Here is a 25,419-nt window from a genome sequence, read left to right as displayed (position 1 = left end):
TCTCTCCCCTGTCTTCCCCCACTGATCTTTCCTGTTCTCTCCCCTGTCTTCCCCCACTGATCTTTCCTGTTCTCTCCCCTGTCTTCCCCCACTGATCTTTCCTGTTCTCCCCCCTGTCTTTCCCCACTGATCTTTCCTGTTCTCTCCCCTGTCTTTCCCCACCGATCTTTCCTGTTCTCCTCTTGTCTTTCCCCACTGATCTTTCCTGTTCTCCTCTTGTCTTACCTGTATGTGAGATTGAATCCTCACTCCAGTCATGCCACATACATCCTCTCAGGCTACGTAGCTCCCAACAAACAATGGTGATTTCCATTCCCCAATCCCCATAATCTGTAGATTGTGTTTGCAGCTTTTTAGTACACAAGATTTTCCATGGGCTTTTCTGCCATTGAGATCCAAAGTACACACATAATCACTAGTGCATCAATCACTATCACGACCATCACTACTATCACTGACCACCATCCAATTGAATGAATTATGTCCCGTTTTCCAGTCATATATACCTAATCAGGGCTCTATGATTAAGGAATCAAATGCCTTTTGACTGTTTTTATAATGTGCTAATTTATCTATGACTAAATATCTATTAACCTAATGCCTATTCCTACTTATTTAGGTAAGGATTTAGTCTGAAACCATTTCATTGCTAGCTCAGTTCTACTCACCCTCTCTATAGGTTCCAAAGGCACAAAATAAAGAGTGTGTGTGTGTATCTGGTTTGTGTGTGTGTGTGGCAGTGTGGAACATGGATGAGGCTGTTTGTATTTATATAGAACAAACCAAAGAGCGGGGCTGTGGGGGAATGCAGCGTGAGGGGTGGGAGCGGAGGGGACACCTCAAAGAAAGAAAAGAGGAAGGAGAGAAGAGAGAGAAAAGACCACTCCAAGAAAGCATACAGCGGGATGACCCTTGACTGGCTGTAAATCTGTCCTCTCATTCTATAGCCCAGAACTCACTTGACCAAGCTTTTGTTGTTTCTTGTGTAAAGAAAGTTGAGGAAAAGTGTGAGTTATTCCCATAAAAAAATACTCAACTAGGCTACTTTTTTTCTCTTACATTGAGGAGTTATTTGTTGGGCATACATACTGTTCTTTCCAGAACAGCTTTGAAGTGTTAGTGTAGCATTATGCATGAACTATACAGGGAATGCATAGTGTGGGCTTACAAATGATGCTGTATGAACTGAACCAGTAATGGGGGTATTTTAATTGGGGTAGAGTATCTCCCTTCTAGTGGCATTTGATCTCTCTGCAGGTAGGAAGACAGAGGTATGACTAGAGCATGTCTGTTAGGTTTTGTTAAGTACAGTTAAAAAAGAAGGACACTTATCATGTCCTGTAAAACAAACTGTGTAAAAAAACAAGACATTTGTGAAAGACTTGTGTTGTCTCTGTACACTACTAGGTGTCGTTTTGTTCATGTGGCTGCTAGTTCTGTAAATAAACCTTTAACGTGGCATCTCTCCCTGTCAATAATCTCCTTAAAGGAAGCCCCCAGCTGAGGTCAAAAGCCTGTATGTTGACAGCCTCTCTAGATGGTAAAAAGTTAAACGCCTGTTATTCTTTGATTTACCAGTGTCCCTTCACAGGAACAGCACAGCTTCACTTATTTACCTGATAAACAATAAACACACTGGATGATTTGCAAAGTTTTGTCACAGCAGGTATTTTCCCCCCTGGGAGCAGGGACACTGGTAATCACTGTATCACTGGACACTGGTAATCACTGTATCACTGGACACTGGTAATCACTGTTTCACTGGACACTGGTAATCACTGTTTCACTGGACACTGATAATCACTGTATCACTGGACACTGGTAATCACTGTATCACTGGACACTGATAATCACTGTTTCACTGGACACTGATAATCACTGTTTCACTGGACACTGATAATCACTGTATCACTGGACACTGGTAATCACTGTTTCACTGGACACTGGTAATCACTGTTTCACTGGACACTGATAATCACTGTATCACTGGACATTGGTAATCACTGTTTCACTGGACACTGGTAATCACTGTTTCACTGGACACTGGTAATCACTGTTTCACTGGACACTGATAGTCACTGTATCACTGGACACTGGTAATCAATGTTTCACTGGACACTGGTAATCACTGTTTCACTGGACACTGGTAATCACTGTTTCACTGGACACTGGTAATCACTGTTTCACTGGACACTGGTAATCACTGTATCACTGGACACTGGTAATCACTGTATCACTGGACACTGGTAATCACTGTATCACTGGACACTGGTAATCACTGTTTCACTGGACACTGGTAATCACTGTATCACTGGACACTGGTAATCACTGTATCACTGGACACTGGTAATCACTGTATCACTGGACACTGATAATCACTGTATCACTGGACACTGGTAATCACTGTTTCACTGGACACTGGTAATCACTGTTTCACTGGACACTGGTAATCACTGTTTCACTGGACATTGATAATCACTGTATCACTGGACACTGGTAATCAATGTTTCACTGGACACTGGTAATCACTGTTTCACTGGACACTGGTAATCACTGTTTCACTGGACACTGGTAATCACTGTTTCACTGGACACTGATAATCACTGTTTCACTGGACACTGATAATCACTGTATCACTGGACACTGGTAATCACTGTTTCACTGGACACTGGTAACCACTGTTTCACTGGACACTGGTAATCACTGTTTCACTGGACACTGGTAATCACTGTTTCACTGGACACTCTGGTCATCACAGAATTGTAAAAACTATTTTGGAGAGGTTATGTATTAACTCTAATAATTGAATTTATAGCACACTTTGAATTGAAAAACAACCGAAGTGCTCCATTGAATGCACTAAAAGTATGGCCTGTTTATGAGGAAATGAATGGCCATCCCATTAATTTTGGATGTTTGGCTAACATATAGTAACATGGAATTTAGCTGTTGATTGATTCACAAGCATTATTCCAGGCAGACAGAGTGGGTGGGACACTTCTCCTCAGAGTACTGCGGGTGATGTCATGGGCATCCAGGGGACATCCTCCACCAAACTCCAGGTCTGAAAGTCCCAATCAGAAATCCTTCCATTCTACATTGAAAAGTGGAAGGGGGTGGGGACATTACAGGTGATTCCAGAGAATATTAAGTATTAATTCACCAGATGATTCATCTTGGCATAAAACTGGTGTAAATGCAAATGAGCATAAATAGATAATTGGTCAGTGTGACTGAGTTTTCTACAGCGTGCAGTGATGTTATATGGTAGTCCTGGGGTTGACCAAGGTGCTTACGCCAAAGGAAATGTTTACAAAACCCAGTGGCATGAGTGTTACTGACATCATAGCAAATGTCATAGTTTAACGCTCGCAAATTGTCACTTGTGGAATTACCCAGTTCAACTATTTAGTGTCTCTAAACAGAGAAGTTCTTTGTGTGAGATTTTATATTTTGGATTACGTTTCTGGAATTGCAATATTTAGGGTTCCAAATGTATGATTGGCTCAACTTACGTACATTAAAATGGTGAACTTTGCAGTTATTGGTTAAACATGGAGATTAATTAGTAGTTTAGTAAAAATCTGTGTCTGTGCACGATACAAGAGAAGTAAAATGTTTGAGTCATTCCACCCATGACCCATCCCTCTGCATGATGTGTGTAAAGATATGGTACTGTTTGTCATTATAAAGACAGTGAAGCAGATGTCTTGAGTTTCCATCTGAGAGTCCAGACCAGAGCGAGGAGTGGCTCTGTGTCTTCTGGACTGAAACGATGGATAATTCTAAGGGAAATGTACTCTGCTGGAGACCAGTGTCTTGACAGTTGTTAAGTATGCAGTAGTGTCTCTGGTCACAACATGCAGTTCAAATGTACATCTGGCAGACCTCTGCAAAACACTGGAGGACCACTTATTCATGGCTGTTTGTCTCTGTGTTTTTGTCAGCCTGTAGGGACATGATGTCATGTTGATATCTGAGGTCCCCTGGTTCTAATAGTACAGTTTGTCCCAGAGACAAGTTTCTCTCCTCATCTCCTCCTCTCCTCCTCTATTAAGGCCTAAGGAGGTTAGTTTCCACTGAACAAGGTGTATGGTGAGGGTAGTTTTAAGGTATGGATCATTGTGGTGTGTGGGTGTGTGGTAGAGCTGAGGGCAGGGCGTGAAGTTCTGTGATACAGGTACTCTCACATGGGCCAGTTTAAGAGAAATGTTTGAGGAAGTAGAGCAGTCTTTGGAGGCCCTGGTAATAATGGCAAGGCCAAGTGTAAAGTTGTTGAGTGTTTCTGGGGCTGATCAAAGGCAAATTGCTTATCGGATAAAACAGATCGATATCACATTACCTCAGTGGCCCCTGCCTGCATGCAGAGAGAGGCAGAGAGAGAGAGGGGCCGGGGAGCGCCAGTGTCTTGCTGGACTGGAGGAAGCCAGGAATACATTTCTGATGGACAGCGATAATGTCTTTCAGACTAGGGCCTGGAGCTACAAAGCGTTCTCCGTAACACGAACGCTGTGTGGCAGACATGCGACGAGCAAGACCATCTGCTTACCAGACACACACACACACACACACACACACACACACACACACACACACACACACACACACACACACACACACACTGTTAGGGGTGCCAAACGGATCGATTAGCAGACAAGGGGTGTAAGGAGCACAGTGGGGGGTGGGTGGCAGAGAGACACCCAGGGTCACAGAGAGATGGTGTCCCATTTCAGCGCATACTAAATCAGTTACCATCTCCACCACACAGAGCCCAGCCTCACCACATAATCCCCAACAATCTAGATAATAAGTGGATGGTTTCCAGTTACATTACTGTTCAACTGAAAGGACATAGCGCCTCTCATATGAACCATGTCACCTCAAGGAAATTATTCCTGAAATGATCGCTATTGGTTCTGGTCCGTGTTTGTATCCTGTAAAGGATTGAGCTGATCTTTTTGGGGTATTCTGGTCGTCAGGCGTGTGTTAGAGAGAGCTGGTCTGGTTTGGTGTGAGGGGTGCCAAAGGGTTGGGGTTGTGTGTCAGTCAACTGTGGAAGGAGGATAACGTTACTGAACATTTACGTAAGTTTGATCCTAGTGACCACATTGTACCCTGCTGTTAACAATGATGAGGACTAATGCTCCGTTTGCAGAGTGTGGGTGTCTGTACAGTATATCAGTTTATACTCAGCCTGCTCCTCTGCCCCTACTGAGAGGGATGCGCTGCAAGCCGCAGAGCAGAGGCAGTCAGAGCACGCTACCACACTGTATCAACCATATTAGAACACACAAATGCCTTCTCTAGGGCTCCCCAAGGAAAGGACCAGCCTTACCCTGATACCCCATCATGCTACATAACAGACAGATTATTTCTCCTCTGTGAGAGATGGCACATCTGGGACTCAGATTTTCCTGTTTGTCAACAAAGGCATCCTAGAGGCTGAAATTGAGCAGAACAGGGATTTTATCGGGGGATGTGATTTTGAGCTGCCCTCTGCTCATGTTTCTGAATGTGTGATCATTCTACACTGTACATGAGGCCTGTTGTTAACCCTTTACAAGCTATATGTTGGATGGATAAGACAGGACGGTCTGGTGCGCCCATTCTACCTCTGTGGCCACTCCTGGTTTATGGGGTTTTGGGTCTCCTGAGTGGCGCAGTGTTCTAAGGCACTCAGTGCCAGAGGCGTCAATACAGACACCCTGGTTTCAGGCTGTATCACAACCGGCTGTGATTGGGAGTCCCATAGGGCGGCACACAATTGGCCCGGCATCGTCCGGGTTTGGCCGATGTAGGCCGTCATTGTAAATAAGAATTTGATCTTAACTGACTTTCCTAGTTAAATAAAGGTTAAGTAAAAAAAAATAACATTTATAAGGACAGCAAAGTGATAGCTAGCCTGGTTTTAATAAAAATGTACTGGGTTGGAAGAAATGGGCAGACACACAGACACAAATGAAAACAAACCAGTAAAATCCCACCCTTGAGTTAGAGGAGACTTAAACAGATTTGACATTCTGAAACATGACAAATATTTTTTTTCCTTCCCAGAAAATGAGTGAATCTGTAAAGGATGCAGCCTTGCGGGCTAGTCCACTCCCAATGAAGTCTGGTAGACCGACAGGAATAGTGTTTAACCCAAAACCACATCATCTCGTACAGCACAAGGTGGATGTGAATGACATTCACCTGGAAGCTCAGTTTAAAACCTGTCTAAGTTGTGTCTGTGGTGAAATAGACCCAAACAGAGCTAAATGTTTGTTATGGGTGGTATTTCTCTGCTGTGTACTCTTTCTCTCTCTGGGTGGTTGTGGTTCCTCTGATTGAATAAGCATCACTGCATGTTAACTCTCCATCTCTCTGGGACACTCAGGTCATTAACCTTATTACATACAAGAGCAAAACATCCCCCTCATCAATTCCTCCTCTATCTGATTAAAGAAACTATCTTTTTCTCTTTGACAATTAGTCACTAAAGAGAGATTATGCTACAACAGAATGAATGAGAATTTCGATTTTTGTACCCGCAAGGACACACACACACAGAGTCATCTGTATCCCTCTTAAGGCAGTGTTTTATTAAGTTAGCATTTAGCTGTTTCACGTCTCCCCCTGGATCGGCTCCATTAACACCAGCAGGAGCAGCTCTTGTTCAGAAGGGACTCATTCTGTCCAAAATAAACTGATTCCATTACCCCAGAAATGAGCCGAATTTCACTGTCTTTAGTTTCATACCTTGGTGTTTCCTTGTGTTACCTGGTCGTGACTGTTGAGGTGTAGTTAACAATAACTTACGGTGAGCCTCTGTGAAAGGAATATTCTGCCTCTGACTTCAATAGTTCAGAACCAGCAACATAGCTGTGGTGGAACCCCAAAATACTTCCTTACATGTATTGTACTGTATTTTCCCTTGGAACGGTTATTTTCTTTGCATTTATATGGGTTACCTCATCTTCCATATATAGGTTGGTAATCAGTGCTGGTTGTGCTATCTGGGCTGAGGATCAGCTCAGGGGTAAATAGATCCACGTGTCTGCCGGCTCTTTGACTGACAGCCTGTCACATCCTCTTTGCCATCTTACGGAGCGTGCTCAGATAGGAACTCAGGGAGTTAGGCTGGCCTGCCTTTGATCCATTGGGCCCAGGCTTAGCTCAGCTACACTGGGCCAGGCCAGCCTGTGTACGTACGGGTTGTAGGGATGTGACAAATAGATCATTTTTCTTTACATTTAAAAAAATATTTTACTATTAAAACAATAAGAAAATGTCATAAAATAAGGGTGACCCGGGATGGAAGGACACTATATATAGAAAGGTATGTGGACACCCCTTCAAATTAGTGGATTCGGCTATTTCAGCCACACCCATTGCTGACAGGTGTTTAAAATTGAGCACACCGCCATGCATTCTCCATAGACAAACATTGGTAGTAGAATGGCCGTACTGAAGAGCTCAGTGACTTTCAATGTGGCACCGTCATAGGATGTCAACTTTCCAGCAAGTTATTTTGTCAAATTTCTGTCCTGCTAGAGCTGCCCCTGTCAACTGTAAGTGCTGTTATTGTGAAGTGGAAACGTCTCGGAGCAACAACTGCTCAGCCGCAAAGTGGTAGGCCACACAAGCTCACAGAATGTGACCGCTGAGTGCTGAAGCGCGTAGGGCGTAAAAATTGTCTGTCCACGGTTGCAACACTCACTACCGAGTTCCAAACGACCTCTGGAAGCAACATCAGCACAATAACTGTTTGTCAGGAGCTTCATGAAATGGGTTTCCATTGCCGAGCAGCCGCACAAGCCTAAGATCACCATGCGCAAGGAAGGGAAATCTTATGGTCATGTAGTGTTGCACGCTCCTAATGTGGAGGAAAACCTCCCTGCAAAAAAAAGCCCAGTCTGACAATGTTTCACCGAGTTATCTACAAAAAGTTGTTTTGAGCGATGTCATTTATTTTTTTAAACTGACCCGGAAGTGTTTTTCAGTTGAAAAGTTGTATTTAGTTGTTTAAGGTCCAAAACATACAGTATATCATTTTCTTAACCCATCTAGTGACTAAATGACAGCACAGGTTTCAAGTATCATGCTAGCTAGTCTTGGGTGTAGCCTGGGATAAGTTACAGGAGAGACGGGTGGGACGAAAGTAGCACAATGTAAACCGATGAGCTGTAATGAAATAAACATTTAAGCACAGGCCATTGTCTCCTCTAGTTCATATTGCTTTTATAATGTTAGCTAAATATCAACAAGTGAGTGTTTTTTGAAAATTACCCATGCAACAATTTCAAAGATTTTACTGAGTTACAGTTCATATAAGGAAATCAGTCAATCTATGGATTTCATATGACTGGGCAGTGGTGCACCTGTGTAATGATCATGCTGTTTAATCAGCTTCTTAATATGCCTTGAAGGGCATAGGCTCACCCACATGTCAGACTGGCCCACCCACTGGGGTGCCCAGCCAATCAGAATGAGTTTTTCCCCACAAAAGGGCTTTATTACAGACATAAATACTCCTCAGCACCCCCCTACCCCCACTCAGACGATCCCGAAGGTGAAGGAGCTGGGCTGGCATGATTACACGTGGTGTGTGGTTGAGGCCGGTTGGACGTACTGCCAAATTCTCTAAAACAACTTTGGAGAGAACTGAACGTTCAATTCTCTGGCGACAGCTCTGGTGGACATTCCTGCAGTCAGCATGCCAATTGCACGCTCCCTCAAAACTTGAGACATCTGTGGCATTGTATTCTGTGACAAAACTACACATTTTAGAGTGGCCTTTTATTGTACACTTATTGTGCACCTGTGTAATAATCATGCTGTTTAATCAGCTTATTGATATGCCACACCTGTCAGGTGGATGTATTATCTTAGCTAAGGAGAAATGCTCAGTGGGGTCGTGCATTAAAATGCTTAAACATTATGTTATTTACAGTTGGATGCAATCAGTGTACGAGTCTTAAGGCATCTGGATCTGCTTCGTTGGTGCCCAAATGGGCAGCTGCAATTTTGTCCCGAAGACAACCGTTAATTCACATTGACTCGTGTTCCTTCCATTTGTTATGTGCATTACCGACTCACAACAAAAAAGAAACCTAGCCAACTTCTCCCTACATTCTCTTTTCCCTCCGCTGCGTGTCTCTCACTCAACCGCTCCCTCTACACGCATGGGAGCTGCATACACAAGCTCTATAGGGCTACAGAAATGACTGTCTAAAAAAATTATCTAATTGATGGGAGGGTCAAAATCAGAAGTAACAGTCAAACCAAACTGTAGACAAGCAGCATTCCTTGCCAAATCATTACACCTTTATCAGAAATTCAAACTGGACTGTTTGATTGAAGTATGGAATTATGTGTTCCAACCACAAGCTGCAGTTTTGGAATAAAAGATGCCTCCTCTATTTTAGTATTTTTTTGCGAACTGCTAGTGTGCCATTTATAATAGGTTACCACCTAGACAGGTTCCAGACTGAAATATGCAACAAAAACATGGTTTTGATGAAGACAAATAGCATATTCATTAGTTTAGGGGTCTACTTTGTTTCATGTTTAACAAAAGCTTAAGCTCACAAATCAAACACAAGGCAAAAGAAAACACATGCGGGTATCACCTGGTTGAAATGGGAAGAATTTGAACTTTCTAATGCTGTGAACTATATAACATTTAATGAAATTGTGTTTGTCACATGCTTCTTAAGCAACAGGTGTAGACTAACTTTGAAATGCTTCGTTACGGGCCCTTCCCAACAATGCAGAGAGAAAAATAATAACACAAGGAATTAATACACAATGAGAAACAATAACTTGGCTATGTACACACGAGTCAATGTGCAGGGGTATGAGGTAGATAGGTACATATATAAACTCAGCAAAAAAGAAACGTCCTCTCACTGTCAACTGCGTTTATTTTCAGCAAACTTAACGTGTAAATATTTGTATGAACACAACGGAGACATAAACTGAACAAGTTCCACAGACATGTGACTAACAGAAATTGAATAATTTGTCCCTGAACAAAGGGGGGGGGGGGGTCAAAATCAAAAGTAACAGTCAGTATCTGGTGTGGCCACCAGCTGCATTAAGTACTGCAGTGCATCTCCTCTTCATGGACTGCACCAGATTTGCCAGTTCTTGCTGTTAGATGTTACCCCACTCTTCCACAAGGCACCTGCAAGTTCCCGGACATTTCTGGGGGGAATAGCCCTAGCCCCCACCCTCCGATCCAACAGGTCCCAGACGTGCTCAATGGGATTGAGATCCGGGCTCTTTGCTGGCCATGGCAGAACACTGACATTCCTGGCTTGCAGGAAATCATGCACAGAACGAGCAGTATGGCTGGTGGCATTGTCATGCTGGAGGGTCATGTCAGGATGAGCCTGCAGGAAGGGTACCACATGAGGGAGGAGGATGTCTTCCCTGTAATGCACAGCGTTGAGATTGACAACAAGCTCAGTCCGATGATACTGTGACACAACGCCCCAGACCATGACGAACCCTACACCTCCAAATCGATCCTGCTCCAGAGTACAGGCCTCGGTGTAACGCTAATTTCTTCGACGATAAATGCGAATCCGACCATCACCCCTGGTGAGACAAAACCACGACTCGTCAGTGAAGAGCCCTTTTTGCCAGTCCTGTCTGGTCCAGCGACTGTGGGTTTTGTGCCCATAGGCGACGTTGTTGCCGGTGATGTCTGGTGAGGACATGCCTTACAACAGGCCTACAAGCCCTCAGTCCAGCCTCTCTCAGCCTATTACGGACAGTCTGAGCACTGATGGAGGGATTGTGCGTTCCTGGTGTAACTCGGGCAGTTGTTGTTGCCATCCTGTACCTGTCCCGCAGGTGTGATGTTCAGATGTACCGATCCTGTGCAGGTGTTGTTACACGTGGTCTGTCACTGTGAGGACGATCAGCTGTCCGTCCGTCCCCCTGTAGCACTGTCTTAGGCGTCTCACAGTACGGACATTGCAATTTATTTCACTGGCCATTTCACTGGCCACATCTGCAGTGAATGCCAAAGGGGTCAATGCAGGTAGTCCAGGTAGCTATTTGGTTAACTACTTAGCAGTCTTATGGCTTGGGGGTAGAAGCTGTTCAGGGTCCTGTTGGTTCCAGACTTGGTGCATCATTACTACTTACCGTGCAGTTGCAGAGAGAACAGTCTTTGACAATTTTTAAGGCCTTCATCTGAAACTGCCTGGTATAGAGGTCCTGGATGGCAGAGAGCTCGGCCCCAGTGATGTACTGGGCCGTATGCGCTACCCTCTGTAGTGCCTTGTAGATGAATGCCAGTTTCCATACCAGGCGGTGATGCAGCCACTCAAGATGCTCTCAATGGTGTAGCTGTAGAATCTTTTGAGAATCTGAGTGTCCATGACAAATCTGTTCAGCCTCCTGAGGGAGAAGAGATGTTGTCGTGCCTTCTTCACGGCTGTGTTGGTGTGTGTGGACCATGTTAATTCCTTAGTGATGTGGACACTATGTCTCAACTCCCATTATGTAGTGAATAACACCCTGTTGAAACAGGAGTAAATGGTGAAAAGCAATATTTATGAGAAAGACGCACCTGTTTCAGTAGCTCGAGTCACGTGTCAAATGGAGCTTGCAGTCCTTGCAACTATAGTAGGCCACTGACATTGGCTGCTTATCAACTATAGTAGGCCACTGACATTGGCTGCTTATCAACTATAGTAGGCCACTGACATTGGCTGCTTATCAACTATAGTAGGCCACTGACATTGGCTGCTTATCAACTATAGTAGGCCACTGACATTGGCTGCTTATCAACTATAGTAGGCCACTGACATTGGCTGCTTATCAACTATAGTAGGCCACTGACATTGGCTGCTTATCAACTATAGTAGGCCACTGACATTGGCTGCTTATCAACTATAGTAGGCCACTGACATTGGCTGCTTATCAACTATAGTAGGCCACTGACATTGGCTGCTTATCAACTATAGTAGGCTACTGACATTGGCTGCTTATCAACTATAGTAGGCCACTGACATTGGTTGCTTATCAACTATAGTAGGCCACTGACATTGGCTGCTTATCAACTATAGTAGGCCACTGACATTGGCTGCTTATCAACTATAGTAGGCCACTGACATTGGCTGCTTATCAACTATAGTAGGCCACTGACATTGGTTGCTTATCAACTATAGTAGGCCACTGACATTGGCTGCTTATCAACTATAGTAGGCCACTGACATTGGTTGCTTATCAACTATAGTAGGCCACTGACATTGGCTGCTTATCAACTATAGTAGGCCACTGACATTGGCTGCTTATCAACTATAGTAGGCCACTGACATTGGCTGCTTATCAACTATAGTAGGCCACTGACATTGGTTGCTTATCAACTATAGTAGGCCACTGACATTGGCTGCTTATCAACTATAGTAGGCCACTGACATTGGTTGCTTATCAACTATAGTAGGCCACTGACATTGGCTGCTTATCAACTATAGTAGGCCACTGACATTGGCTGCTTATCAACTATAGTAGGCTACTGACATTGGCTGCTTATCAACTATAGTAGGCCACTGACATTGGTTGCTTATCAACTATAGTAGGCCACTGACATTGGCTGCTTATCAACTATAGTAGGCCACTGACATTGGCTGCTTATCAACTATAGTAGGCCACTGACATTGGCTGCTTATCAACTATAGTAGGCCACTGACATTGGTTGCTTATCAACTATAGTAGGCCACTGACATTGGCTGCTTATCAACTATAGTAGGCCACTGACATTGGTTGCTTATCAACTATAGTAGGCCACTGACATTGGCTGCTTATCAACTATAGTAGGCCACTGACATTGGCTGCTTATCAACTATAGTAGGCCACTGACATTGGCTGCTTATCAACTATAGTAGGCCACTGACATTGGTTGCTTATCAACTATAGTAGGCCACTGACATTGGCTGCTTATCAACTATAGTAGGCCACTGACATTGGTTGCTTATCAACTATAGTAGGCCACTGACATTGGCTGCTTATCAACTATAGTAGGCCACTGGCATTGGCTGCTTATCAACTATAGTAGGCCACTGACATTGGCTGCTTATCAACTATAGTAGGCCACTGACATTGGCTGCTTATCAACTATAGTAGGCCACTGGCATTGGCTGCTTATCAACTATAGTAGGCCACTGACATTGGCTGCTTATCAACTATAGTAGGCCACTGACATTGGCTGCTTATCAACTATAGTAGGCCACTGACATTGGCTGCTTATCAACTATAGTAGGCTACTGCTTATCAACTGCAATCATTCCTGTAATCAGCGCTTTTTTCCCCAAAATTTTAATGACGATGATTTGTGGAGCGCTTTATATCCGTGGCAAATCATTTGAAAGATGCATCCACTTTTACTAACGTTACACCTTTGTTGCGTTAGGTTGGCCTATATGTTACAATTCTCCCCTTTATGATGATGATCGGGACCTGTTAGTGGTAGTTTTGTGATAACGGCACTGCAATTTCAATTTGGGATTTTTTTCTTAACGTTAAAGATTCAATTTGGTTTAAATGTTTTAACGTTCACACCCCTAATGGATTGTAGTGTGTCCTTACTCTTTGACTCTGGTCTTTCACGTGACAAGCGGTACTACTGATTGTGGGGGCTTTTCTCACACGACTAATAATAATACTTTTCTCGGATTAAACTCTAGGCAGATGTGTGTTACATTTATTACGATAAAGTGGTATTTTACTAATCTGAGAAGGCTTGTGGGGGTTCTGTTTGCTTTGCTTCATCATTGGACAATGAAGGTCTTCTCAGAACACATCTTCATTAAAATAACCTCGACCCCAAACCTGAGACCCATAGAATCCCATCGTCGATAGTTCCTGTGAGGACCTACATCCTGGAGAAGAAGAGTTTCCCTGCATGGAAGAGCATCAGAAACACATCAGAGGCAGCATGGCTGGAGGGAGAAGAGGGGCCTTCAGAAGAACCAGATCTATGCTCCAGCTAGCAGGAGGCTCAGTGGCAGAGTGGACCTCCTCAGCTCTCTCTGTGGTGCTGCATAGAGCTGGAGGCCCGGCTCTGTCTGTGGTGCTGCATAGAACTGAAGGCCCGGCTCTGTCTGTGGTGCTGCATAGAGCTGGAGGCCCGGCTCTGTCTGTGGTGCTGCATAGAGCTGGAGGCCTGGCTCTGTCTGTGGTGCTGCATAGAGCTGGAGGCCCAGCTCTGTCTGTGGTGCTGCATAGAGCTGGAGGCCCAGCTCTGTCTGTGGTGCTGCATAGAGCTGGAGGCCCGGCTCTGTCTGTGGTGCTGCATAGAGCTGGAGGCCCGGCTCTGTCTGTGGTGCTGCATAGAGCTGGAGGCCCAGCTCTGTCTGTGGTGCTGCATAGAGCTGGAGGCCCAGCTCTGTCTGTGGTGCTGCATAGAGCTGGAGGCCCAGCTCTGTCTGTGGTGCTGCATAGAGCTGGAGGCCCGGCTCTGTCTGTGGTGCTGCATAGAGCTGGAGGCCCGGCTCTGTCTGTGGTGCTGCATAGAGCTGGAGGCCCAGCTCTGTATGTGGCCGGCTGCATAGAGCTGGAGGCCCAGCTCTGTCTGTGGTGCTGCATAGAGCTGGAGGCCCGGCTCTGTCTGTGGTGCTGCATAGAGCTGGAGGCCCAGCTCTGTCTGTGGTGCTGCATAGAGCTGGAGGCCCAGCTCTGTCTGTATGTGGCCGGGTGCAGCACAACATCTTAGTTTTTCTCCCTCCCTTTCTTTATACCTCCAATTCTTCTTTTAAGCTCAGATCTGCCCTATTTGGGGTGTGAATATTTATGTAAATGAGATATTTCTGTATTTAATTTTCAATACATTTGCAAAAATGTCTAAAAACATGTTTTCACTTTGTCGTTATGGGTTGTTGTAGATGGGTGAGAAAATAATATTTAATTCATTTTGAATTCAGTCTGTAACACAACAAAATGTGGAATAACTCAAGGGGTATGAATACTTTCTTAAGGCACTGTATGTACTGTATGTCTAATGTTTGATCATCATATAGTATTTAGTGTTTCAAGGAGTTTGTTGCCTACTGCCTAGTATGTAGACAAATATATGTCTTAACTACTTATCTTAACTAATTAAAAGCATCTGTACACTGTCTTTGTAGTATGCTCTGGGCCGTTTTTTATGTTTCCTTCTCTCTGATGTGTGTTGATCCTTCTGTTTTCTCCCTAGGTGAGCGCCCATACCAGTGCCCCTACTGTGACAAAGCATTCAGCAAGAATGATGGTCTGAAGATGCACATCCGCACACACACTCGGGTAAGTCTCCACACCCACTCTTCCCACACTCCTCCCTCTTTTTGTTCCAGGAACAGTTTGAGGTGTTGGTGTTACCCTGCCCGCATGGAAATTATTGCATTCCCTCCACCTCCCCACAACGCTGTGTGTGTGTGTGTGTGTGTGTGTGTGTGTGTGTGTGTGTGTGGTCGCGTATGTATGTCTTTATGTATGTGAGTAAAAGAAAACTGTCATGAAAGCCAGGGAATAGCAGTAACATTTTGGAGCTGTTTTCTTTGACGGGGGTTTTTAACCTCTAAACCAGCTGGCCATTAGGAAATAACTTCTGACCGCAACATGAGTTATGATCTATTCAATAAGTCACATGAAATATCCTGAAGCATACTTTTCTCTTTTTAGAGATGTAGGAAAATCTGCACACGCTACTGTTTTTGCGAGTGTGTGTTGAGTATTTCCTGAGATACCAACTCCTAGGTGTCCGTAAAGTCTTATCTCTCCATCTCCAGTACTATGCTTTGGTTGATCTGCTCAGTGCTCAGCCAAGCTGTAGAACATAACACACCCAGGAATAGAGGTTCACACACCTCTGTCAGGCCACCAAGCAGGGTCTAGTTGGTCTAGTTCTGCAGTCATGAACGCTGAAGGTCTTATTTCCAATGCGGTGATGCCAGGACCCGCACTTAGGCTGCTCCCACAGTGAATTTCTTTAAGACTGGGGAGGATCATGAAGACTACTTAGAGATGTAGATGGTAGACTAGAATACACCCACATCTCATATCAATCTCATGCAGTCTTATTGAAAGACAGTCATTGGGTTCCTGAATGTATACGAGCGGAGAACATGACAGGTATCGTTGGTGTTGGTATGATGAGCATGTACAGTGCATTTGCAAAGTATCCAGACCCCTTGACTTTTTCCACATTGTGTTACGTTATGGCTTAATTCTAAAATGGATTCAATTGTTTTTTTCCCCCATCAATCTACACACAATACCTCATAATGACAAAGCAAATAAAACAACTTAATACACATTTACATAAGAACTCAGATCCTTTACTAAGTACTTTGTTGAAGCACCTTTGGCAGCGATTACAGCCTATAGTCTTCTTGCTTATGACACTACAAGCTTGGCACACCTGTATTTGGGGATTTTCTCCCATTCTTCTCTGCAGAACCTCTCAAGCTCTGTCAGATTGGATGAGGAGCGTCGCTGCACAGCTATTTTCATGTCTCTCTAGAGATGTTTGATCGGGTTCAGCTCTGGCTGGGCCACACAAGGACATTCAGAGACTTGTCCCGAAGCCACTCCTGTGTTGTCTTGGCTGTGTGCTTAGGGTCGTTGTCCTGTTGGAAGGTGAACCATCGCCTCAGTCTGGGGTCCTGAACGCTCTGGAGCAGGTTTTCATCAAGGAACTCTCTGTACTTTGCTCCGTTCATCTTTCCCTCGATCCTGACTAGTCTCCCAGTCCCCATCGCTGAAAAACATCTCCACAGTATGATGCTGCCACCACCATGCTTCACCGTAGGGATGGTGCCAGGTTTCCTCCGGACGTGACACTTGGCATTCAGGCCAAAGGGTTCAATCTTGATTTCATCAGACCAGAGAATCTTGTTTCTCATTGCCTGAGATTCCTTTAGGTGCCTTTTGTCAAACTCCAAGCTGGCTGTCATGTGCCTTTTACTGAGGAGTGGCTTCCGTCTGGCCACTCAACCATAAAGGCCTGATTTGGTGGAGTGCTGTTGAGATGGATGTCCTTCTGAAACGTTCTCCCATCTCCAAAGAGGAACTCTAGAGCTCTGTCAGAGTGACCATCGGGTTCTTGGTCCCCTCCCTGAGCAAAGCCCTTCTCCCCTGATTGCTCAGTTTGGCGTCTTGGTGGTTCCAAACTTCTTCCATTTAAGAATGATGGGGGCCACTGTGTTCTTGGGGATCTTCAATGCTGCAGACATTTTTTGGCACCCTTCCGCAGATCTGTGCCTCGACACAATCCTGTCTTGGAGCTCTACGGACAATTCCTTCGACCTCATGGCTTGGTTTTTGCTCTGACATACACTGTCATCTGTGGGACCTTATATAGACAGGTGTGTGCCTTTCCAAATCATGTCCAGTCAATTGAATTTACCACAGTTGGACTCCAATCAAGTTGTAGAAACATCTCAAGGATGATCAATGGAAACTGGATGCACCTGAGCTCAATATCAAGTCTCATTGCAAAGGGTCTGAATATTTATGTAAATACTTTTCTTTCGTTTTTTACATTTTTTGGGGAAAAACCTGCTTTCGCTTTGTCATTTTGGGGTATTGTGTAGATAGATTATATATATATTTTTTCAATTTTAGAATAAGAGTGTAACTTAACAATATGTGGAAAAATGGAAGGTATACTTTCCAAATGCACCGTACGTGTAACCTGACTCAGAGCTCAGTGTTGTAAGAGGAAGGGCATGGTCACACTGGTCTCTCATTAGGTCATTTCCTGCCTGTGCCTCTGCACTACTTCTCTACCCACTGATGTTCTCCACCACTTCACAGCTTTCCATGAGCTATGTGTGTTGAAGTGTGTGTTTGTGTTTGTGGTTATAGCCATATGGGGCTGTATATTCATATATACAGTATTTATTTATGACTTTTAACATGATCATTAATTCATATGGGTACGGCCTGAGGGTTTTGTTGACATGTTTCAAGTACCTTTCCTGTTTGCTCAAGCACAAACCATTTCATTGCACCCTTTGAACCTGTGCTGCAGGTACAGTGTAAAGCTTCTGGCCTGAAACGGTACAGTGGAAACAGGCAGCTGGCGGGACCGGGAAACTCCTATCAGCTCCAATTCTCTAGAGAGGACTTGATGAAATGTTAATGTTTGAATTGAGACATGGCTTTGTGAGTTCCCGGCTCTGTCTTTGCTCAGTGCACGGTGACTGCAGTAGTGAAATATGGGCCGAGCTGTGATACACAGCAGAGAGCTGGACGATGACATCAATACTCAGCAGAACAATGTCATTTGGCTGAAGGAGCTCCAGCTCAGTGTTAATGTATAGTTTAGAGATGGATCTGTTTAGAATTGTGTGTTTATCCCACATACCAAACCATCTGCAACAATGAGAATACATGTGATTCCTATAAAGCTGCTGACATGTTGCCTTGTCAGATATTTTTATTAATCTCTTTAAGGTTCTGTGATGTGACAAGAGTGATATGACTGTAAACACACTGATTAACATTCCACTTGTTCTCTCTGTGGGGGTGCCAGTTCGGTTTTGTTTGACTTTGGCCTAGAGTTCTGATAGTTCCAACATAATCTTCCAAGTACCTCTATTTTCAGTTTGAAAAGTTTTACTGTAATACTTTTCCATTGGTCAGTTTCAGCTGGCTCCTATTGATCCAGTATAGCAGTCTGATTGGTTAATCACAGCATTAAGTGATCAGACCAGTTGAAATGGGTATTAGAAATATGGCAGGTGCTCCACTTTGCCCTCTGGTAGGCTAGGTGAATTATCATCATATAGCTAATACCTCTCCAATCCTTTCAGAGCTATACGAAGTGCCTAGGGGTATAGGGGCAAGGGTTTCATGTTGTATTGGGTAACAGAAGATGAGGACATGCCATGTTGGTTTAGAGATGACCATTGACCACACGTTTGATATGAAATATGATCCTCCTGCCTCTCTGTGTAAATAAACAGAGCTTTATCCCTCCATTCATAACCCTACTGACTCCTGAGGGGCCAGATTCAGAGGCCAGCCAGTCAGAGGGTCAGGTCAAAGTTCACTAGGGTGGACAGCTGCTGAAGAGCAAAGGTCACCAGGTACAGATGTTAGATGTTACTGGGGCCACAGTGATGCATTCTGGGTCCTCCACATCACCCCTCTACATCCATGTGTTTCCTAAACTCTGAACTTTAATCCTTTTTGGGAGGTTTTGTATGTCATTCAGGGGGGAAGATTTCCCCAAAGTGGGAAAGTGATACTTTATTAGAAAAGCAATACCTGTTAAACTAGCAGATTTTACAATACACAGACTGTCAATTATGTTCTGGTTTGGCCTCCACACCCAAGCTCACACACCCCCATAGGTGTCTCTATGTTAGGTGTCTCTATGTTAGGTGTCTCTAGTCTCTATGTTAGGTGTCTCTAGTCTCTATGTTAGGTATCTCCATGTTAGGTGTCTCTAGTCTCTATGTTAGGTGTCTCTAGTCTCTATGTTAGGTGTCTCTATGTTAGGGTCTCTAGTCTCTATGTTAGGTGTCTCTATGTTAGGTGTCTCTATGTTTCTTTCTCACTCACACACACAAACATACTCATGCATACATGTGCATTGAACCTGATCTGTACCTCCTTTTGTATCCTGTGTCTCTGGGCACTAAATGTGTCCCTCCCACATGATAGCCCTATTCCCAGGACCCTAACGTCCTGCATTCACCCCGTACCCTTGACGACTGATCCATAAATGGGTAGAGATTTCGCTATCAGTGAGTCTTGTCAAAGACTGACACCCAAACAAGAAGTCTTGCTATCTCTGTGCTTATTATTTAACTCTAACTAAGCTTTCAAGTGTCAAAACTATTTCCCTGAAGTCAGACACACAACTAGATTGAGAAACACACACACACACACAATAACACACCCACAGAGCAATAACTGCTTTTGAGTGACACCCTGACAGGCCTGTGAAAGGCACAGAGGAAAAGTTATTTGGTAGACTGATGAGGTGTGGGATTAGGAAGTAGGATTCCATGTGTTCCTTAGGGATCCATGTGTTCCTTAGGGATCCATGTGTTCCTTAGGGATCCATGTGTTCCTTAGGATTCCATGTGTTCCTTAGGATTCCATGTGTTCCTTAGGGATCCATGTGTTCCTTAGGGATCCATGTGTTCCTTAGGATTCCATGTGTTCCTTAGGATTCCATGTGTTCCTTAGGATTCCATGTGTTCCTTAGGATTCCATGTGTTCCTTAGGGATCCATGTGTTCCTTAGGGATCCATGTGTTCCTTAGGATTCCATGTGTTCCTTAGGATTCCATGTGTTCCTTAGGGATCCATGTGTTCCTTAGGGATCCATGTGTTCCTTAGGATTCCATGTGTTCCTTAGGGATCCATGTGTTCCTTAGGATTCCATGTGTTCCTTAGGATTCCATGTGTTCCTTAGGGATCCATGTGTTCCTTAGGGATCCATGTGTTCCTTAGGATTCCATGTGTTCCTTAGGATTCCATGTGTTCCTTAGGATTCCATGTGTTCCTTAGGGATCCATGTGTTCCTTAGGATTCCATGTGTTCCTTAGGATTCCATGTGTTCCTTAGGATTCCATGTGTTCCTTAGGGATCCATGTGTTCCTTAGGGATCCATGTGTTCCTTAGGGATCCATGTGTTCCTTGGGGATCCATGTGTTCCTTAGGGATCCATGTGTTCCTTAGGGATCCATGTGTTCCTTAGGGATCCATGTGTTCCTTAGGGATCCATGTGTTCCTTAGGGATCCATGTGTTCCTTAGGGATCCATGTGTTCCTTATGGATCCATGTGTTCCTTAGGGATCCATGTGTTCCTTAGGGATCCATGTGTTCCTTAGGGATCAATGTGTTCCTTAGGGATCCATGTGTTCTTTAGGGATCCATGTGTTCCTTAGGGATCCATGTGTTCCTTAGGGATCCATGTGTTCCTTAGGGATCCATGTGTTCCTTAGGGATCCATGTGTTCCTTAGGATTCCATGTGTTCCTTAGGGATCCATGTGTTCCTTAGGGATCCATGTGTTCCTTAGGGATCCATGTGTTCCTTAGGATTCCATGTGTTCCTTAGGATTCCATGTGTTCCTTAGGATTCCATGTGTTCCTTAGGATTCCATGTGTTCCTTAGGGATCCATGTGTTCCTTAGGGATCCATGTGTTCCTTAGGGATCCATGTGTTCCTTAGGGATCCATGTGTTCCTTAGGATTCCATGTGTTCCTTAGGATTCCATGTGTTCCTTAGGATTCCATGTGTTCCTTAGGGATCCATGTGTTCCTTAGGGATCCATGTGTTCCTTAGGGATCCAAAAACAAAATAAAAAAAGATGTGTTCCTACGCTGTTCATTTCTTCCCTACTGCAGGTGCTGTACAACTTCTCATTTCTTATCTTCATAAACTCACTGGGGGGCGGCGGGGTGTGAAGTGAGAGGATATGAGAGTGTGCGTGTGTTGGTACTTTTTGGGGATGCTAAATGTTATCCAGGTTTCTTCCATGTGTGAGAGAGTTCATTTGTGTTTCAGTATTTGTGTACAGATTTTCAAATACAATCATTTCATTGAGACACGATCACATATTTTTTTTTGGGGGGGGGGGATACTTGGTAATAGATTTCCAAAATTGAACTCCTTTTTGGCTGAATCCTTGGTGATTTTACAGTTTATAAAAATCCACATTTGCGGGATGGTTTTGGCCCGTAGGCCACCTGTTGCCGACCCATGGTATACAGATTAGCTGTGTGTTGAGAGGTGATCTGTCTGTAAAGTGTGTATTTGTCTGTGTGTCCCTGCAGGAGAAGCCATATAAATGCAGTGAGTGTAACAAGGCCTTCAGTCAGAAGAGAGGTCTGGATGAACACATGAGGACCCACACCGGAGAGAAACCCTTCCAGTGTGATGTGAGTCTCAAACCACCTTATTCTGGACTCTAACCCTAACCATAACTCCAAGTGGTGTGTGTGTGTGTGTGTGTCCGTGTGTCACAGAAGCACTCACACACTCGGTCACAGAAACACTCACACACTCGGTCACAGAAACACTCACACACTCGGTCACAGAAACACTCACACACTCGGTCACAGAAACACTCACACACTCGGTCACAGGAAGCTGAAGATTCTCTGCAGCTGGACTTTAGGGTACTTCTCCATGGTTTGTATATTTTGAATGGAGGATACAGTATCTGAGTGTGAAGAAGACATGCTGGGAAGCCTGAGTCCATGTGGGGAACTGCTGTGCCCATGCCAATGCAGGATTAATATGATTGATAGTTTGAGATGGAGTCATTTGTAGGGTGTAAAATGTATCATTTGTGATGGATCTTTAATTTATTTCCTCCTTGCTTTACTGGAAAAATATGAGTTCTGCCTTGAAGCCTTCTCTCGTGTGATTGGTTCAATTAGCTGGCTGTACTCATAATGGGGATTTCATAGCTTAATATTCCTCTCTAGCATAGTCCTTTAGTTTAGGACTGAATGAATTCAATATGATCCGCCAGAGACCTACTAAAACAGAGATTTGTATGTACCATATTAAAGGTGTGATAATTGCCATCTCTAACAGAGCTAACTAACACACTTCTCTCTCCTCTGAAGGTGTGTGACCTGTCGTTCAGTCTGAAGAAGATGCTGAGCAGGCACAAGCTGACCCACAACCCCAACAGGCCCATGGCAGAGTGCTCGCTGTGCCATAAGAAGTTCACCAGGAATGACTACCTCAAAGTGCACATGGAGAATGTTCACGGAGAGACAGAGGGCTAAGGAACCCATCTATTTGAGACAGTTTACTAAAGATAAAGATACAGTATACTATATTTACAGTGTTATACATACAGGATGACTTGCTATGCATTTCATATGTAGCAATAAGCAGTGTTTGTTGCTATTAAATACTGTATATGCAAATGCAGAATATAGAAAAGATACATTTAAATATTGAAACAAATCCTGTACGTATGAATTATGGAGTATGAACATTAGATATTCAATTCACAGGGATTTTTGCATGAGGCACAAGACCCACACAGTTCTGATCTGCTTCCAAACTGCCAATTTCTCCCTGTTTGCCATTTACATTCAATTTCATTTTGATATGAAAGTTTGGGATTGACATTTCCAGACTATGCAGCACAATACAATAACTAGCCTAGTTCAAAAAGTCTCTACCCCACAGTCTGCTTCTAGGTTCCCACCTCATGCCAACCATGCTGTGCCTTTACCACCTCTGCTCAGGTGTCTTACTCTGCCACAACTATTGTGACCAGGTACAAACTTTCCAAAGAGTTTCCAAGCCAAAGATGTTTACCAAACACAGCCAGCCTACTCCCTTCCTCCAGCCCACTCATTGCCTGGAAATGCAATTCATTACCATTGTCAAAGTTACTGTTACAGTTTGTCAAAAGAAGAATGTTTTTTTTTATGGTTATTTCATATTCTGAGGGATCAAGTAGTTTCTTTGTGTTTACATTCCTGTTTTTGTAATCCTGTATGTTAAATGGGAAATGTATTTAATGGATGGTGCAGTTATGTTTATTTCTCTGTAGATTTTATATGACCAGACCGTAGCCTTCCTGTATTCCACAGACTGTTACACATTCCCTCTCTTTTACTGTTCATCTCAAACTGTGAATATTTCACATCACAGTTCCATGTTTTTACTTCATAAAAGCCTCATTACCTACAAAACAGATATTTATTCTGTCCATTCTAAGTGCGTGTTGGTTAACTGTTGACGTTGGGGTATTTCGGAAACACTTTGAGAGTTGGTTAAAATGGTTGACTTTGTTGTTGTTAATTTAACCCTTATTCTTGGGTTGGCTGGGAGTCTGCTGGGAGCCTGAGGTAATTTAATTGCTTTTTTCAGAGGCCACAGTCATCACTCTGATCACCACCTGATCTAAAGCCACCCACTAAAGAGTCTCTCTGATGTTTGCTCTACTCTCTGCTCCCTCTATAGAGGGACTCACTCGGACGCATTTCTCAAACTCATCCACTGCTGATGCTCCTGAAGGGCTCAAAGGCATTGGTTTGTAGGATTTACTGAGTCTGTGAGAATCTCCTGAATGGCAGTTGGATGCTTGAGCTGGAAGTCTCTCTAAACTTGTGATCAAATAGGCTGCGGTGCTGTTGAAGTGGCTATAAATCCTGTCATGTTTGACAGTCAGTCTCCTCAAAATCACACTCCGGTTTATAAAACCAATAGTCGGTATGTCTATTTTCTGTGTTTGGGTGCTTGTTTATGTGGATATGGTGTAAAATCAATCAATAAATCAATGTAGAAAACTAGTAACACCTATCCCCCCAGAGACTGATTAGGCCTATGCTGCTCTTGCTTTGCTAAACTCATGGGAGGGTTAGACTTTGCTAAACTCATGGGAGATCGTGGATATGGAATGAGACATGTGCCTTTACAGTCGCATCTCCACCACTCACACACCCAGTGTCCCTGAGGACTGGCAGCTGGCTGCTCTGCAGGGTTCTCAGATCAGATGTGGCCATGTTAACCTCTACTCCCTCTGGAACTGATTTCACCACATGGCCGTCCAGGCAGGGCTTCCCACTGGTTCAGCTGTGCCTGGTGCCTGTGCCTGCCGCCTGTGCCCGCTGCCTGCTCTTAGTGGTCAGGCCTCAGGGCCGCGCTGACGCTCTCAAACACAGTGGCATTTAAAAATTTTAAAAAGTCCAGACAAAGTATGGCTGCTTTTTTTCAGCTGTGGAATACTCCTTTCTTCCTACACCTCAACGCAGAGGATTAGTGGCTCTAAAAGATGTCTATTCCCTTTTCTTGGGACAGCCCCCACCACCACATACAGAGCATGCACACCGGGGCTCCCAGCAACTCAATGTGTTTCTAATGGCATGTTTTTACTGTAAGCCTGAGTTTCCTGCTGTTCCTCCCCATCTGAATATGGCCAGACTGGGCCCAGATCAGCGTCCACCCACTGCTCCCCGCACCAGTCAGCCACGCCCACCGCCCTGCTGCATCGCCATGGAGTGTCATTACCACGCCAGCCGGGGTTTACGGCAAAACCACAGTCACGCTGGGAATGATACGGACAAAGTTGTCTCAACACTGTGTTTGGCCGCTGTTGCCGTGGTAACAGATAGTCTGGAACACTTCCGTGACCAGGGGAATGCACAGTTGTTGGGTGCCCCGCGTGAAGGGTGCCATCCATGGGCATTTTATATGTATAGGGAGGGTGTGCGGGTCTATTCTGGGTGTCCGTTCCAACATTCCTGGACATTCCTTTAAAGCTGAGGGCCTGCGTCCATGGAAACCAAGGGAGTGGTACTCATGGGTAGCAACAAACCCTGATAACCAAAACCACTTAGAGGTCAAGAATTTGACAGTGAGTAACACAACACCAGCAGGAAAAAAGAGTAATAGAAAAAAATGTAGTAAAGATAATTAACAGTTATAGGTGGAGAGATGGAGAGAATAAA

The 25,419-nt window shown here is 44.3% G+C and overlaps 1 protein-coding gene across 7 annotated transcripts in view; it reads left to right on the top strand.

Moving 5' to 3' along the window:
* The window catches only part of LOC110524526 (PR domain zinc finger protein 5), a 48,185-nt gene extending 24,522 nt beyond the window's left edge, over positions 1-23,663 (top strand). For 6 of the 7 annotated variants that reach the window (XR_016496307.1, XR_016496308.1, XM_090235917.1 and 3 more), the window contains 3 exons: positions 15,191-15,276; positions 21,772-21,876; positions 22,573-23,663. Coding sequence is in view for 5 of the 7 variants with exons in the window: in XM_090235917.1 (XP_090092043.1) it covers positions 15,191-15,276; positions 21,772-21,876; positions 22,573-22,737 (356 nt within the window). In the remaining 2 variants the exon portion in view is untranslated. Of the gene's footprint in view, positions 1-740; positions 1,516-15,190; positions 15,277-21,771; positions 21,877-22,572 lie in introns of those variants that run through there. The other variant, XM_090235916.1, reaches the window with a different exon arrangement.
* The last annotated feature ends 1,756 nt before the right edge of the window (positions 23,664-25,419 follow it).

Source organism: Oncorhynchus mykiss, chromosome 5 (assembly GCF_057628025.1).
Source record: "Oncorhynchus mykiss isolate SJ-2025 chromosome 5, ASM5762802v1, whole genome shotgun sequence".
In the NCBI taxonomy this organism is placed as follows: Eukaryota; Metazoa; Chordata; class Actinopteri; order Salmoniformes; family Salmonidae; genus Oncorhynchus; species Oncorhynchus mykiss.
Note: the sequence above shows the minus strand (reverse complement) of the source record. Positions and strands in the feature narration are given on the sequence as shown.